This window comes from Leptonychotes weddellii, chromosome 4, assembly GCF_054177405.1.
Source record: "Leptonychotes weddellii isolate Sample4059 chromosome 4, ASM5417740v2, whole genome shotgun sequence".
NCBI classification, from domain to species: domain Eukaryota; kingdom Metazoa; phylum Chordata; class Mammalia; order Carnivora; family Phocidae; genus Leptonychotes; species Leptonychotes weddellii.
In genome coordinates, this window is record NC_138372.1 from 72,620,794 (window position 1) to 72,637,263 (window position 16,470).

The window sequence follows — 16,470 nt, forward strand, 5'->3', positions numbered from 1 at the left end:
CACAATGGGAAACTCATTACGTACAGGCGTACTGCTCTGGTGGGTACATGAGTCAGGGGTAATAGAAGCCAGTTTCTCACTCTTGGAGAAGAGTCGCAAATATGGAAAGATAGAGAGCCTGGAAGTTTGGTAACAAATAGGATATTTACATAGCTTCAAAGTACCTCTCCTCCAATTCTTATTCATTATAAAGGGCCAAAGAGTAACTTTACAGTGGAGGAGCTCAGCAGACACCACCTAAATCAAGTGACCAAAGTGACCATTATCAGTAATAGAACAAACTGAAATCAGAAGCTACCTGGTCAGATGCAGCAGAGTAAACTTTCATGATACCATTGCTGTAACCTGGATCCGATCATGAGAAAACATTGGGCAAACTCAAATTGAAGGACATTCTGCAAAATAACTGGCCTGTGATCTTCACAAGTGTCAAGGTTGTGCATGTCGAGAAAAGACTAGGAACCATTCCAGGCTAAAGGAGACTGGAGAGAACAACTAAATGCAATGACTCTGAGCTAGATCCTTTTCTATAAAAGACATGATTGGGGAAATGGATGAAATTTGAGTGGGGTCTGAGGAAAAGATGGAGGTGACGCATAGTGCTAGTGTCCTGGTGTTGACAGTTATGCTGTGATTGTATGGGGTGTGTCCTCACTCATAGGAGGTAGACACTGGAGGTGCTGGTGTGTGTGTGTGTGTGTGTGTGCACGAAGGGCATCTTGTTGGGAAGTTACCCTCCAATGGCCCAGAAAAAAAGTTTCGAACTATATTTATAACAATTTTGTGACTGTTTCAAAATTTAAAAGAAAACCAGATGACATATAAAAAATAAGAACTTAAAACATCCTATCTGTGCTGAGTGGATGATATAAACAGTAAGTGTTTGTTCACATTTAACAATGACCCTCGGGCATATATGTTATCTTTTTGCTGCTGGCTAATGAGGGTGCTAAGCAACAACGTTATAGATCCTAGAGTTTGGATTCGGAGACTCCGAAGGCTGCTAGTGTCCTATTCACACCGTCTTCTAACTCTTCGCTGGTCTGCCAAGTGTCTACTTTGCTAGTATCACCTCCAATCCAGACACTGACTCTAGCCTTCTATCCACATATTTCTCCTTAGGCTCAGAGATCTCTGTAGCTAGGCACATGCATGTGTCAGCCCAAAGTGTAAATTCTATAATCCTTGTCTTTTAAAAAAAAAGGTAGAATGCAAAACCCAGCACTTTAATAGCTTTTCAGTGCAGGTGAGCCTCACCCCTTTCATGCTTAAAAGGCAGGGCAGTATGGGTAGCTACAGATGATGTTTTTGTCCAAAGTGTGGTGTGATGGTTCTGACTCCTCCCCATGTGTTTGTAAGTGTTTTCTCAGGTAGATAGGATAGAGACGAAAGAATTTAGTTGCTACTGATGATTTCTGGTTTTGTATTGTTCAGTGATGACTGCGTTTAGGGAGCTAAGATAAAAGAAACCATGTCCTTATAAACCCTAATATTTGTCATCATTATTCAAAACCACTGTGAAAAAGGTTATTTGTGTTGGTCTCCATCATGATATATCCTACCATAACATGCAATGGAGACTCATGTTAGTCTCAGAATGTTGGGATAAAACAAAGGATCTTATTAGCCACAGTGTCCAGAAAACCCTGGAGTTGGTGTCATAATGATCACTGCTACATTACAATTAGGGCTTTGCTGCCAATTTATTTTGACCCTGCGGCCTGTCATAAAGTAACCCACCCTGACTCTTTTCTGCCCCCCCAACAATCCTGGTTGTGAGAGAGGTGGCAATCTGCTGTTGACTTGATAAATAATTTTTTCTTTCTATTCCTTAAAGTGGTGGCTAATCTGATTTAGTGGAGGTCTGGTTACTTTGGGAAAGCAAAGTAAGGCCACTGGGTAGGGTTGCCACATTTTGCCAATAAAAATATAGGATGCTCATTTAAATTTGAATTTCAGATAAACAACCAATACATTTTTTTAGTATAAATATGTCTCATGCAATACTTAGCGGGTGGGATATACTTATACCAAAATCATTAATTGTTTTATCTGAAATTTAGATTTAACTGATGTCCTATATTTATTTGGTAACTCTACCACAGGAGAAGTTCCATCCTTCCCCCTTTAGGGGTGGATCAGGATGTAAGAAGAGAATGTAGGATGAAGGACCTCTTGATATTATTACCTCTTCAGCTCCAGATTATTCCCAGGAAAGCCAGTCTCATGCCTGTGGTGCAGGGATTACTCAGTGGGTCAGAAGGCCCCTTGGTGCAGGGCACACAGAGCCCCAACTCAGCAGTTGTTAAGCTGAGCCCCACATCCTTCCCCAGCTTGGGGCTCCTAATTCTGTGCTTTTCCAAGAAAGAGCGAACACACAGCCCCTCAGCACAGCACCTGCCAACAGCCCATCCCACCATGTCCCCTCAGTCAGAGCAGACAAACACCTGCCCACTGTAGGCCCATGGAGGCAAGGGAGGTGCCATGACCTGACACTTACAATGTCCCAGAGGAAGTTGGTCAGCCAGTAGGTGGCGGGACTCACTCCACTGACAAACTGGAGGTGCTTGGCTTTGTTTACCCTCTCCTGGATCAAATAAAGGACAAAGCTGGCTGGGACGAAGGACATGGCGAAAATCACACATATGGAAACCAAAGCATCCACTGAAGTGGTCAGCCTGCAGCAGTAGGAGAGACATAGTGAAAGAGAGGTGAAGAAGGAGGAGCAGAAGCAGGAGAAGGACAAAGGCAGGCTCTGGGAAGGCCTCACCCAACTCCAGGTAATGGCCTCCAGAATCCCCTGGAAGCTTGTTGTTTCACTCAGCTGTGCTAGTCAAACTGGGTCAAGGTTAAGTGGATATCTGTGGGTTTCCTGTTCCATGTTACTACCGAATACTAATATTAATGTTAATATCAAACATTTTCCATGTTTTTTTTTTTTTTTTAAAGGAATGTTTGGCACTATGCAGATAAATGGGACTATTTTTTTTTTTTTTTTAGCTTCTTACCAGTATCTGGTTCATTGAGAAGCTGAGCATTTATTTTTATTTTTTATTTTATTTTATTTTTTAAGATTTTATCTATTTATTTGACAGAGAGAGACACAGTGAGAGAGGGAACACAAGCAGGAGGAGTGGGAGAGGGAGAAGCAGGCTTCCCGCCGAGCAGGGAGCCCGATGCGGGGCTCGATCCCAGGACCCTGGGATCATGACCCGAGCTGAAGGCAGACGCTTAATGACTGAGCCACCCGGGCGCCCCTTCATGTTAATATAATAATATAAACAAATTTTATTACCTTTCCTAATTAATTTGTTGGTGTATAGAAATGGATTCTTATATTAATCTTATATACTACAGTCCTCTTATTAGTTCTCATAATTTGTCTATAGATAACTCTTGGATTTTCTATGTAGACAGTGATATGGTCTGCGAGATCTTGTTAAATCATGGTTTCAAGAAACATATCACAACATGGGGAAATATTCATAATGTAAATTTAAGTGAAAAGAGAACAGGCTGGTTATACAGGAGCTTGGCTCTCTTCACCCTTTCCTTGATCTCTGAGAAAGCATGTGGCTAAGGTAGCAGGTGTGGGCTGAGTCCCACCTAAGTTTCACATACGAGCACAGCCCTGGCGTGGGACAGTGCCTGCAGAGAGAATGGAGCACTTCCAACTAATTCCCACGAGGGACCACATGTGCCAGGCACTGCCCTGATGAAACTACAAAGGGCATGATCCACACACACAGGAAGAAGAGAAAAAATAACTGGAAGGAAACACACAAAATGTTTAGAGGCAAGACCCTAAACTGTGTAGGGTTGTAGAAAATAAGTTTTAAAAAACACTGTTCTATACACTTTATTTAATGATCATATACTATTTTATATCCTACTTTTATAACCACAGAAGACTCCTATTTCTTATTTCAGATTCAAGAGGCTTGGCAGGAGATGGAGAAACCTGGGCCAAGAGAGAACTGGCGTAGGACAGACTATTCTTCCTCAGTTGAGGGCCTCAGAGGGTGTCCAAAGGAAGGCCCCAGGGGGCCAGGGCCCAAGTTTTAGCCAATGACACTTGGCACGTTCGGGGCGAGTGTTCAGGGCACTGAATACACTGGAATAGGAACATTAGGACCCTCACAGTCTCCCAGAAGCAGTCGGCACTCAAGAAGCCATTGCCACCGAAGGAAGGCTCGAATGGCACACACATACTACAAATTGAACGGGATTGATGTCGTTTACTGCCTGAAGCTGTGCAGTAAGAGCTTAAGCTTGAGGAAGGCAAGGGTCTGTTGACATCTTGAAAGCCTGGCCATCTGAGGGAAATTACCGGAATCTAAAATGATTACTCCCAGGAAGATGAAAGATTGGCTCAGCTTTCCCAGTTCCCGGCAGTCACTTTGCAAACTGGTGAGAATATTTGTGTAAGCTCCAGGAGCAACTTGTTATCAAGAGCCAAAAGGGAAGAGAACCAAATCTATGCTTACTTTCCAAATAAATATGAAGAGAAAGAATGGCCAAGCCATTTGGTACACGAGGCACTTGAACGTCTCATGTTCGTGTGTGCCTGATTTAACAACCTTGCCATCCAGCCCAGCAGCTCACGTACGATAGAACCCTCTCCGGGTGTCCCGAGAGTGGAGAGGGCGACCAGTGAACTGGGAGGCTGGGGGCCACGGCGGCAGCTTACACTGTGATCTCTGAGAGCTGCTCCTTGGTCAGGTTCAGGGGCTGGCTGGTGACGGTGATGCCGTACTCCTCAGGGTCCTTGTCCTTGTGCAGGCCGGCCCGTAAGATGGCGTTGTGGGCCACGTTGAGAAAGCTCACCAGGGCATGCCAGCCTTTGTTGTTAAACCACACCTACAGGGCAGGGATGGACTTGGTTAGGCTGTGCTACAGCTGTTTTAAGAAAAAATGAGCTGCGGGCGCCTGGGTGGCTCAGTTGGTTAGGCGACTGCCTTCGGCTCGGGTCATGATCCTGGAGTCCCTGGATCGAGTCCCGCATCGGGCTCCCTGCTCGGTGGGGAGTCTGCTTCTCCCTCTGGCCCTCCTCCCTCTCATGCTCTCTGTCTCTCATTCTCTCTCTCTCAAATAAATAAATAAAGTCTTTAAAAAAAAAAGAAAAAATGAGCTGCAGGAGAAAGAATGTGAGGAGGAGGAGGAAGGGTTTGGCAGCTGGAAGACATTCCAGGCTAGATTTCAACATGAGGAGGGATGGAATGTAATTAAGCTGGGGAAAAAAAACTGAAGTAACTAGCTCACGTGAGTTTTTAGCTCTAGGGCAAATGAGGCAGGACCAGTACCTTTATGTTGTCTTCAGTTTCTAGATGTTTAAGGAAAGCAGGCATTTCCTTAGAAGCCTCTCTGGTGATAGGGCCCTAGAAAACAGCACAAGGGTTTTTTTCCCCACTTAGTACTCATGATTATTTCTGTTTCATGATGACCAGCATGTCAGACGTTCTATCCAAATCTCCAGGCTGTTTACATACCCCGCTCACATTCATCATCTGGCCAAGATGGCTTAAAAATTCAACAAGTGCTTCCGCAGTGATGGGAAGAACTGGGAGCTTTCCTCCAATGGAAATTCCTCCATACCTGACAAGGGAACAAGAAGTCCTCAAGTCAGGGCCACGAACCATGCTTGTGGTGCTTCACACCTGTCAATAGCTCTCTCGGTTTCTGCAGGGAAATGTGTACTTTGGGAGCAATTGTCCGGACTAGTCAGCAACATGGCTCCACTTTACAAACCAACTATTAACCCTTCCTTGTTTCCACCAGGAAAAGTCCCAATCTTTACTGAGTTTGGTCTCTGCCCACTTCTCCAACGTCACCCCTGCTCATGTCTTCCCTTGAGTGGCATATTCCAGCCATGTCAGATTACTTCCAGAGCCCCCGCTGGTCCAGGCTGCTTTGGCGTCTCTGCCGAGGAGGGGCTGCTAGTTTCCCAGGAGGGCCTTTCCCTTTTTTGAGCATCTGGCCAACTCGGACTCATCTGTCATATGTCATCTTCTTTTTGATGTCTTCCCTGACTTTCCCTACACCCCAACCAAGGATTCCTTTCTGGTGCCACTCCTGTGCTTTGCAGATCCCCTGCCCTAACTCTGTTTCTAGCACCTTAACTGGGGTCCTAGCATCGGATCTCTCCTGCTTTCACCCATTTTCCACACTGCTTGGCAGTCTCAAGCGATCATGCTCAAACACCAATCTGGGCCTGTCACTCTCGGGTGTAAAGCCCTTCAGTGGCAGGATAAACGCCAAACTCCTTGATAAGAAAAAATTAATCTGTTGGCAAGGCAGAGGAGGGGAACTTTATTTCTCAGGGACTCAAATTGCCCCACCCATTTCTCCTTCAACTGAGACCCCACACTTCCCTCTAGGGAGCAATTCTAAAGGCTGGATTTCCCTTTCATGGTTTAGTATCCACCCAGGAAATCAAGTTAATATCAGCTCTGCATTCATTCTAGAGGCCCTACTGCTGAGGGACCATGGGAGGCCAGCTCACTCTTAGAATATCCTGGATGATCCTCCAAGCCTCTGAAACTACTTGAGCCTCCAGAATGCCGCAGGAATGGGGTTAGTCTGGGGCTGGGCCAGACTCCCTGAGGCTCAAGAGGGTTGGGCCAAAGAGTGGCAAGGCTTGGGTTACACATCCTGTCACTGTAGCCCTCTCAATTGTTAACCTTGTGAGGTTTTAGAACCCCCTCTGAGTGAGAATGCTCTTAGGGGAACACCTCCTCCCCTATATATCCTCCAAGGAGATCTATTGCTTAGCCACATATCCTTCAGGACATGACTTGTGAGTTCCTGAGTACATATAGAACAGCCCATGTGGCTCCAGGTGTGGCTTTTTTCATGTGCAGTTATTTTAAATGGATCAATCTGAGATTTTAATTTCACAAAAGTAGTTTCTTACCTCTGTTCGTTGACCCAGAATTTGCTCTTTAAGCTGAAAGCCAAAACAAATCATACAATGAATACCCTAAGGAAGGTGGTAGTGTTAACTTTCCTTCCAAACACTCATTGGGGCCGCTCAGTCTCGCAGGGCAGTTTTGCATTTCCTGATATCCAAACAACGGGAAGCTTCTCGGCCCAGGGGCCAAGCCCAAGTACACATGCAGAGGAAGGACTGGGTTCCACCGTTGGCTCTCCAAGTCACATCCTGCATTCTGGGCTTTCTGGGTGGTCCTGTGGTCAGGTCATTTGTCAGACCATCTGGAGCCAGAAAATAGGGCAACCACTATACCAGTGTGGAGTGAAGGCTGCAGCCCTCCCATCTTCCACCCTGCACAAACAAGACTCTAATATTAATCACCTGCACACTTGGGAGAAGGGCTGACTTAGTCCAAGCCCAAGGTTAAGAGACTGACTTCCAGCCAATCAGGGGTAAAATGACAAGTAATGAGCAGATGCCAATTCTAGACCTCACAGTTCAGGCCCCCAAACTATCACTGTCATCAAGCACAAAATCCCCAATTCCATATTGCAAATTCATTGCTGAGAGCCAAGTTTGGGATGGTTGGGGTTTTATTGCATTACTGAATAAATACTATGCACGCTGCTCTTATTTGTGTGCTTGGACGGCGTTTTTCATTTTGCTAGAGCTGGCTTGGCGCTGCCTTCTCAGCAGCAGCTCTCCCCACTGGCAGCATGTTCTAGTTAACTGAGTCCGTTTATCCTTTGTTCAGGGTCTGGCAGAAGAAGCCACTGAAAGGACTATGAAAATTAGACAGTATGTGTTTTATTTTAAGGCCTCAGAGCACACGGGGACTGGCTCAGGGTTCCCCATGACCCCCTTTCTAGAGCATGCTCTTGTCAAGCTTGGACAGGGGCTGCTGACGCCACCCATCCCCCGCCGCGCCCTTGAGGAGCAGCTGCTGAGCTGAGAGAAGGGGGCACGCACAGAAGAGCTCACGGGCGGGCGGACTGAAGGGCAGTGACCGAGAGGAGAATTTACAGCTAGGGTGTGACAAGCTGCGGCGAACCTGGCCAACCTGTGGCCTCCCTCACACGCTGCCATCCCGCTGCTTTTTTCCTACGTCGGTCTGATTTGTTCCTTTCTCCTTTTTGCTCATTATTTTCCCTCTTGCTTCTCTCCTTTTCTCTCTTTTTTCTCCTTTACTAGCCCTTCCAAATGTTGTCTCTCTTTCTGAACTAGTTAAAACATGAGGCTGCATTGTTGGATGCATTTTGTGCTTTCTTATTTTATTTTTAATGGTGCACGGGTTAAACTTTAAGACTGCTTCGCCTAAACAAAACAAAAAATGAAAACAAAATTAATCTTAAGTTGCATTTTACTTTATATATGTCTCAATTGCTTTTTCGGGTAAATCAGGAAAAAGAAAATTTTCCACTGCCCTGATTGTCGATAACTTGTGCGAATAAATTATCTTCCGTCTCCAGTTAGTACTTTCTACAGGGAGCCAGGTTGTAAAGTATGAAAGAATTTCTTCTTACCTGCTTCGTATAAGAGCAGGATATGTTTTTACCAAGAAGTCGGAGATGTTCCTGTTTGTAAGGTCTTGTAGAATTTCAGTGCTGCGCTGTATTCTCTGAGGCAATAAGACATCTGTGTTAGTCACCTTGGAATCTGCTTGTTTTCTAAAAATTATTTATGGACTCAGCTGCTGGGAAGATACTGAATAAAGCACTGGCATATGTCTGGTTCCCACTTTAAAGAAGTGGGAGCCATCTTGGATTCCTCTCTTTTCTCCAATCCATTGACAAGATAGGATAGTTCCAACTCCAAAATAAATCTCCACTCCATCCCCACTGCTCCAGTTCCAGACTACCACCCTAGTCCAAGCCTCCACTCAGACCTCACCTGGACCTCAACAGAAATGTCCAGACTGATCTCCCTTATTCCACCCTGGCCCTCCAAATCCATTCTCCAGGGATGCCTGAGTGGCTCAGTCAGTTAGGCGTCTGCCTTTGGCTCGGGGCATGATCCCAGGATCCTGGGATCGAGCCCCGCATCAGGCTCCCTGCTCAGTGGGGAGTCTGCTTCTCCCTCTCCCTCTGCCTCTCCCCCTGCTTGTGCGCTCTCTCTGACAAGTAAATAAATAAAATCTTAAAAAAAAAAATCCATTCTCCACCCAGCAGCCAAACTGAGCTTTAAAAATGTAGATCAGAATATCCCAGCCCTTGCTTTTCCCATTCCAATAAACCCTAGGTTCCTCTGAGGATCATCACCAAGGCTGACACAGCCACACAATCCGGCCCTACCCTGCTCTCTGAGCCATTCGGCCGCCACTCTCCTTACTCCTCACCCTCCCCATCTGTCCTCCCTGCTTCTCCACTGCACACCCCTCATTCCTGAGGTAGCTCTGCACTTGGCCATGCCCTCTGCCTGCATTGCTCTGCCCAGACAACCTCACATGGCTAGTTCATCATCATTCAAGTTATCAGCCTCCATTTTACTCCTCAGAGAAGTATTTTCTATTTCTAGTCACTCTCTATCATAACCTACTGCTGCATTATCTTCTCATCTGCATCTCTCTCTCAAATTTTCTTTCCAATTCATTGGCTTCCTTGTTTTTATCTGTTACCTCCCTGTATGATTAAATTCTCGGAGAGCAGGGACTTTCTCTGTGGTGTCCCCAGCACTCAGAATACTACCTGCAATGTAGGTGAAACAATAAATCTGTGACATGGATGAAAGAATTCAAACAGTCCCTTACCATTTACAGATTGCTTTCAAAATGTATCTAGAACTGGAAGCTGGTCTCGCCTTTGGAAGAGTCAAAAAGCGCATGAGTTTGGCCACCAGGTGGCAATATTACTTTAAATTTGGGTCTACATAGTGTTGGTTCAGTTTTGGTCAATCAAGAACCTGAGGTGTCAAGGGCACAACTCAGATGTAGATGAGGGTATTTCTGGTGGCATTAAAAACACATCACACATACCATCACATACCATTCTTTTCATTTTTATACACTTTCTGCCTCCCCATCCCCCTTTCCCATTTTACTCCCTTCAATTCACTTTCTTCACTTGGTTCCTCCAATGCTAGGAGAACTAGCATCTACTGAATGCTTACTGTGTGTCAGGCACTGTGTTAAATGCTCTATATTCATTGTCTCCCTTAATCCTTATACACTTATGAAAGAGGAATTGTTGCTTTAATTTACAGCCAGAGAAACTGAGGTCCAGAAAGCTCAGCTAACTTGCACCAAGTTACAGAAATTATAGGGGGTTGTGCTAGGATTTGAACCTACATTGGTCTGTCTCCATAACCCTGCTCTTTTCACTCTGTCACCTGCTTCTCAAGCTGAGAATGGCACCTAGGGGACCTGCCACGCTACCCTGGTAGAAACTAGGCTGGAACAGTTGCTGGTGTCTGGTAATTTGTGATAAATTATTTTCTAAAAATTCTATCAAATAAAAGACTCCTACAACTTGATCTCTGTGTATTCTAGAAGTCAGGGATGGAGCACTTCCACATCAGGACTTACCACCATTCAAAGAATGTTAGGACAGGAAGGGACCCTAGAGAAGACTGCATCAACACCCCCATTTTCCTGATGTGTACAATTTACCAGCTCTGAGTGAAGCCCATATCCTTTGGCTTTATTCCAGGCTGAATAGGAGAGTGTGTTTGAGTGAGTGGGATGAGTGGGTCTAAATATGAGCATATGTGTGTGTGTGTAAGACACACACACACACACACACAGCATCTCCTGTACTGATGCCTGAGATTCAGTTTTGCTCCCAAGAGAAGCATCAATGATAGGAAATGTGGGAGTGATTAAAAAAAAAAAAATCACAAGAACTGGCTTGCTTTTTTCTAGGACTCTGGCTATGGGGATCTGTTAAATTTTCCCACTAGGGACCAAGGACTAATTATTGAAAAAAAGTTCCTAAGCTAGGCAGGCAGCCTTGAAAGTAGGATCCACTGAGGAAATGAATCTCCACGTAGCTATGCTTGGCCCTCCTCCCCTGTCTTCCCAGCCAAGGACTCCTGTGCTGTGTCCCAATGCTGGATGTATCTGAGTTGAAGCGGCTGCAAGGCCCCTCAGTCATCCCAGCAGAAGCAAAGTTTCCTCTTGGGATACAGAGAATTGGAACAAGTTCCCTGATTCCCTCTTCTGGAATCTCTATGACGCTGCAGTGGCTGAGTTGTGATTCAAAGGGAGAACATATTGCTTGAAAAATATAAAGGTATATGCTTTTACCAAATAAAAAAAAGAGAAAAACAGGAGGATGCTCACAAACACAGAATCACTTATAGGCCAACAATGGTGATTGATGCTATCGCAAAATTTAGTTGTCCCCCATTATGTGCTCTGCCCTTCTGCTGTATGCCATGGTAACACACTTTTTTGTTGGGTTCAAGGCCTCCCAGAATAAAGACTATATAGTTCTCAGTCTTCCTTGATGTTCAGTACTGGCTAATCATGTTTAAGAGAAAGGGCAGTGTGGTAGCTTCTGGAAATCTTCCTTAAAAGACAGTGCATTTGCACACTTTGCCCTCTCTTCGTCTTCTACTCTGCTACCAGGAGAGTAGCTTCTGCCATGTTGGCCAGTGAGGCTAAGGGGTGTTTACCAGGGAGGAGCAACAGAACACAAGGTCACCGACTGCCTGCATGAACTTTCACTTGTGTCTTATTTTTATCCACTATCAGTTTGAGGTTGTCATCAGTTCAGTTGAATCTAATTCTAAATAATACAGTTTCTTTACCCACATTATTTCATTGCATTCTCATAATAACGCTACGACGTAAGTAGTTATCTTTAATTTATAAATGAGGAAATGAAGGCTCAGAGAGGCCAAGTAACCAGACTGGAGCTCTCTGTGCCAATGCCAGTGCTCATCCCACTGGGACACACTGCTTCTTGGGGAATCATTCAATCACTGGCAGATCATTAGAGAGGGCCACACGAGGCCCAGTTCCATGCCAGTCAGCTGGGAGGCCTGTTAGCAACTGAAGACAGAGTAAGACTTCTCTGGCTCCTTTTACTGTCTCTGACACCCCTGGGAGAGGCTCACTGGGGTGACACATCAAGGAGTTCAGAACTCCCAAAAAAGGGCTCCTGGGTGGCTCAGCCAGTTAAGCATCTGCCTTCGGCTCAGGTCCTGGGATCGAGTCCCGCATTGGGCTCCCTGCTCAGTGGGGACTCTGCTTCTTCCTCTATCCCTCCCTCCTGCTTGTGATCTCTCTCTCCCTCTCCTTCTCAAATAAATAAAATCTTAAAAAAAAAAAAAAAAACCTCCCCAAAGAGAATGCTGCTCAGAGAAAAATGTAGGTGGCTGGCTGTGTTTGTGTATGTGTGTGTGTGTATGCGTGCACGCACGTGCACTCATGCATGTATATGCACGTTAGTTACACAGCATGTGGCAAATGTCTTAAGTTGTTAACAAGTGTGCAAATACATATGCATTTGAATGGACACTACATTGGAATGGAAAACACTGAAAACTCACATGTTCAAAGAGAGGTTAGTTACACAAATTAAATGAAACAGTGGAATAGCATGCAGGCATTGAAAGTGAGGATGTATATTTATTGACATGAACCTATGTTCGTGATATATTTAAGTGAAAATAACAGGTTTCAAGACAGCATTTTGAATATAATCCTGTTTTAATGGATAAAAAGCAAATGTTATTGGTTATCTCCAATTATAGGATGATTTTTTTTCTTCTGACTTAACTGTATTTTCTAATTTTTCTATAATGAGCATACATGACTTGTATATTTTTTTTTTTTAAATGCTTTTAAAAAAAAGATTTTATTCATTTATTTGTCAGAGAGAAAGAGAGCACAAGCAGGGGGAGTGGCAGGCAGAGCAGGCAGAGGGAGAAGCAGGCTCCCTGCTGAGCAGGGAGCCCGATGTGGGGCTCAATCCCAGGACCCTGGGATCATGACCTGAGCCAAAGGCAGACACTTAACCAACTGAGCCACAAGGCGTCCCGACTTGTATATTTTTTCAGTGTTTAAAGTTTTTTTTTTTTTTTTTAAATTAGACTGAAGAGGTAGTGCCCGGTGGAAAATGGAGCTACTAGCTGTGACAGGGCCCTTTAGCACGCCCCTCTGAGAGAACCCGAGGACTCCTCTGGCCCTTCACTCAGCTGTCAGTTTGAAATGTTAGTCTACAAACTCGGGAGGCACAGTGCATTTCCCCCAATCCCTGCTGTCACAGGCAGACTCAGGGCCCCTGGTTTCCCACGGACGGTCGAGCTACCTGAGGGGGTGGGAGCCCCCCTGCGCCCTCGGGGCACTCAGGGAGCATGGTGAGCTTCTCTCTGGTGCTGCACATGCAGGAGGGCGAGGGGTCCTCTGGCGTCCATTTCTGCTTCTGGAACAGGTGGGTGATGTTCGGGGACACAGAAGGAGTCTTCCAGGGGGTTGAATTGCCACAGGGATACTCCCTCATGGAAGGCAAGAAAATATTTCACAAGCAGCTCCAGTTGATAAAAATCCCTAAAAATAAGAAATAGCGCCTAACCTTCTCCTTAGCCTTTCCTCTATGTCCTCAGACCCACGCATCTTCTTCTATTCTTGGAGGTTAGTTTCTGCTCAAAAAAATTAAGACTAGAATTTTGTTGATTGACTAGGTGTGGGGCTGGGCAATAACTATCTACTTTGTGGACTGTTTTATCTGCCTTCTTCCTCCTGGCACCTCTAGCTGTTGAGAAACAGAACAAATAAAAGAGGAGCTGGAACTTCATCTGTTTTGGTCCTTACCTATAGCTCTGAAAAACACTGAATGAGACAAGCCATTAAAATTATACTGAAATTTTAGGATTCTTAGTGGATTTCAACTACTCTCTATAACTCCCTTCTCTGTACTTACAGGAATTGAAAGTTATGTAATTAATGCCATTCTAGGTCTAATTAAACAATAGCACGTCCCACAGCTCCCTCCTTTCCCTGCTCAGATTCCTTTCAAATACGTTGTGGGAAGCATATGTCAACTCAGTACAGAACTTTCTATACTGGGAATTCTAGAAATACAGAGCTGACTGTTGACACAGGAACTTCCTAAGAGGTGGTGACACCCTTGCACACGGGTGTTGAAGGAGAGGCAGGGTGACGGTCAGGGATGTGTAAGCACCTGTGTAACAGAGAGCAGGATGGAGATGGGGCCTCTCGAGACCTGCCATGCCAGGACCCCGTCCTCAGGGCTTGCCTAGGGCAGCTGCTGCTGGGAGAACAGGGGTGTGCAGGGACTTACAGAAGCCACTCTTCCTTCAGGCAGCGGTTGCCAAAGCCTGGCTTGTTCAGGAGGACGTCTGCAAGTGCTGCAAGCTGCTCACTGCCTGGCTGGTCCAAACTAGACAGAGTGAGAGGGGCTTACTTGACAGATACATGACTGGGACAAAGGGACAAAGCAGCCAACACACAACTCGACAGGCGTGCACTGAATGGCTGCTCCATACTGGGCATGTATTCAAGCCACAGAATGCTGCCTAGGGGTGGTTGTAGGTCTCCTGGGAAGGGAATGTGCTACTTCCACATGCCTGGCGATCTGCTGGCATATCATGTCTACACCTCAAAAAGATGGAGTTCAACCTATTCACCCAACCTTTACTTTCTCTTTTCTTACTCCTGGCAGTCCTAGTTGTCCACTTGGGGTCACCATTCTCAAGTGATGGGTACATTAACTTCCTTTTGAGGGCAGTCCAAGGCTCCCTATCACATTGGTTGCTGTGGAAAGGGGAAGGTCCCACCAAGCAGTCTGACCTCGGAGCCCCACAACCCACAGGGGTGAATGATGACCTTTAGGGATGAGTCTACACACCTGAAGAAAGTGTACTGCTGCCCATACATCCAGGGGTGAAGGATCAAAGCCGGATATTCACCAAAGGGAGGGACGATGATGGAAAGCATCAGAGCCAAAAACACAAAAGTGGCTGGGAGCACAATCTGTTAGAAAATAAACATGGCAACGTGGGCTGTGGTATGTGGTAGGTTAAATACACACACACACACACACACACACACACACTCATTCTTCTAAACATGTTGCAGCCCCATAACTGGGCCCTGGTGAAGAAGGTCAGGCTTCTGGGGAACATTATAAGGGAAGACGCACAAAGGCAAGGTGTGTAGGAGAAAACAGAATGTTCTGGTGGCCACTGAAGAATGGGTGAAGTAGGCCAACACTGAGCACTGAGGTAGCCAATGTTCAGCCAGAGGTGAACCAGAGTTTCTGTATCTGAATAAAAAATATATATATAAAAAAAGAGGGAGGAGGAGCAAGATGGCAGAGGAGTAGGGACCTAAATTTCGTCTGGTCACAGGAATTCAGCTAGATAGGGATCAAACCATTCTGAACACATACGAACTCAACAAGAGATCGAAGAAAAGAATAGCAGCAACTCTCTGCACAGAAAAGCGACAGCTTTCTGGAAGGTAGGACGTGCAGAGAAGTGAATCCGAGGCGATATTCGGGAGATAGACCGTGGGGGAGGGGGCCTCCATCGGCCGCTTCTGGCAAGTGACAGAGCAGCGGAGCACAAAATCAGAACTTTTAGAAATCTGCTCCGCTGAGGGACATCGCTCCAGTGGCTAAGCAGGGGGTGGAACTCTCACTGGGACAGTGGGATCTCGGGACCCTCAGGATCACAGGGGGTGTCTGAGTGCGGCAGAGCTCCCAGGTATCAGAGCAGGGAAGCCGACTGCAGAGATGGAGCCGAGGAGCGGGCTCTCAGCTCAGGGTTGCCATAAACCGCGATCTGCACCACAGTCGGGCCACTGCTCCTCCAGCAAGGACCCAACAAGTTGCAGATCCGGGGAGACTCTCCTTCCTCCCCCAGGAGGAGCGGTGCGGGAGCGTACCGCAGAGATCTGCTGGGTTTGGAGACTCCACGTGGGGTCCTGTGCCAGAGATAGAAATGCTTGGTTACAGGCCGGGTGAGCACGGAGTGCAGCCGGAGACTGGGGAGACAGGAGTGACTGACTGCTTTTCTCTGGGGGCGCACTGAGGAGTGGGGCCCCAAGTTCTCGGCTCCTCCGGGGCGGAGATCGGAGGCCGCCATTTCACTGTCGTCCTCCAAAGCTGAACGGAAAGCTTGCAGGGAACAAAAGTTCCCGAGAGCAAACCCGAGCAGATGACTTAGCCCGGACCGGCAAGGGCGGGGCAATTCCACCTCCGGCAAAGACATTTGGGAACCACGCAACAGGCCCCTCCCCCGAAGATCAGCAAGAACAGCCAGCCAAGACCAAGTTTACCGATCAATGAGAACGGCAGAACTCCAGCACTAGGGAAATACTGCACATAGAATTCATGGCTTCACCCTCTGCCTACCCCTCCCCCTGCTTGTGTGCTCTCTCTCTCTCTGACAAATAAATAAAGTCTTTAAAAAAAAAAAAAGAATTCATGGCTTTTTTCCCCATGATTCTTTAGTCTTTCAAAGTTAATTTTTTAAATTTTCTTTTTCTATTTTTTTTGAATTTTTCTTTTTCCTTTTTTCAACCAACATCTTATCAATCCCTTTTTTAAAAATCTTTTTTATTTTTCATTTTT

The 16,470-nt window shown here is 46.0% G+C and overlaps 1 protein-coding gene across 3 annotated transcripts in view; it reads right to left on the reverse strand.

The window, feature by feature from the left end:
• ABCA4 (ATP binding cassette subfamily A member 4) overlaps window positions 1-16,470 on the reverse strand; it is a 128,670-nt gene that overhangs the window by 25,495 nt on the left and 86,705 nt on the right. For all 3 annotated transcript variants that reach the window (XM_081818824.1, XM_081818825.1, XM_081818826.1), the window contains 9 exons: window positions 14,743-14,867; window positions 14,176-14,274; window positions 13,183-13,369; window positions 8,455-8,549; window positions 6,914-6,946; window positions 5,490-5,595; window positions 5,304-5,378; window positions 4,691-4,860; window positions 2,501-2,678 (listed from right to left, as the gene is read on the reverse strand). In XM_081818824.1, coding sequence (XP_081674950.1) covers window positions 2,501-2,678; window positions 4,691-4,860; window positions 5,304-5,378; window positions 5,490-5,595; window positions 6,914-6,946; window positions 8,455-8,549; window positions 13,183-13,369; window positions 14,176-14,274; window positions 14,743-14,867 — 1,068 coding nt within the window. The remainder of the gene's footprint in view (window positions 1-2,500; window positions 2,679-4,690; window positions 4,861-5,303; window positions 5,379-5,489; window positions 5,596-6,913; window positions 6,947-8,454; window positions 8,550-13,182; window positions 13,370-14,175; window positions 14,275-14,742; window positions 14,868-16,470) is intronic.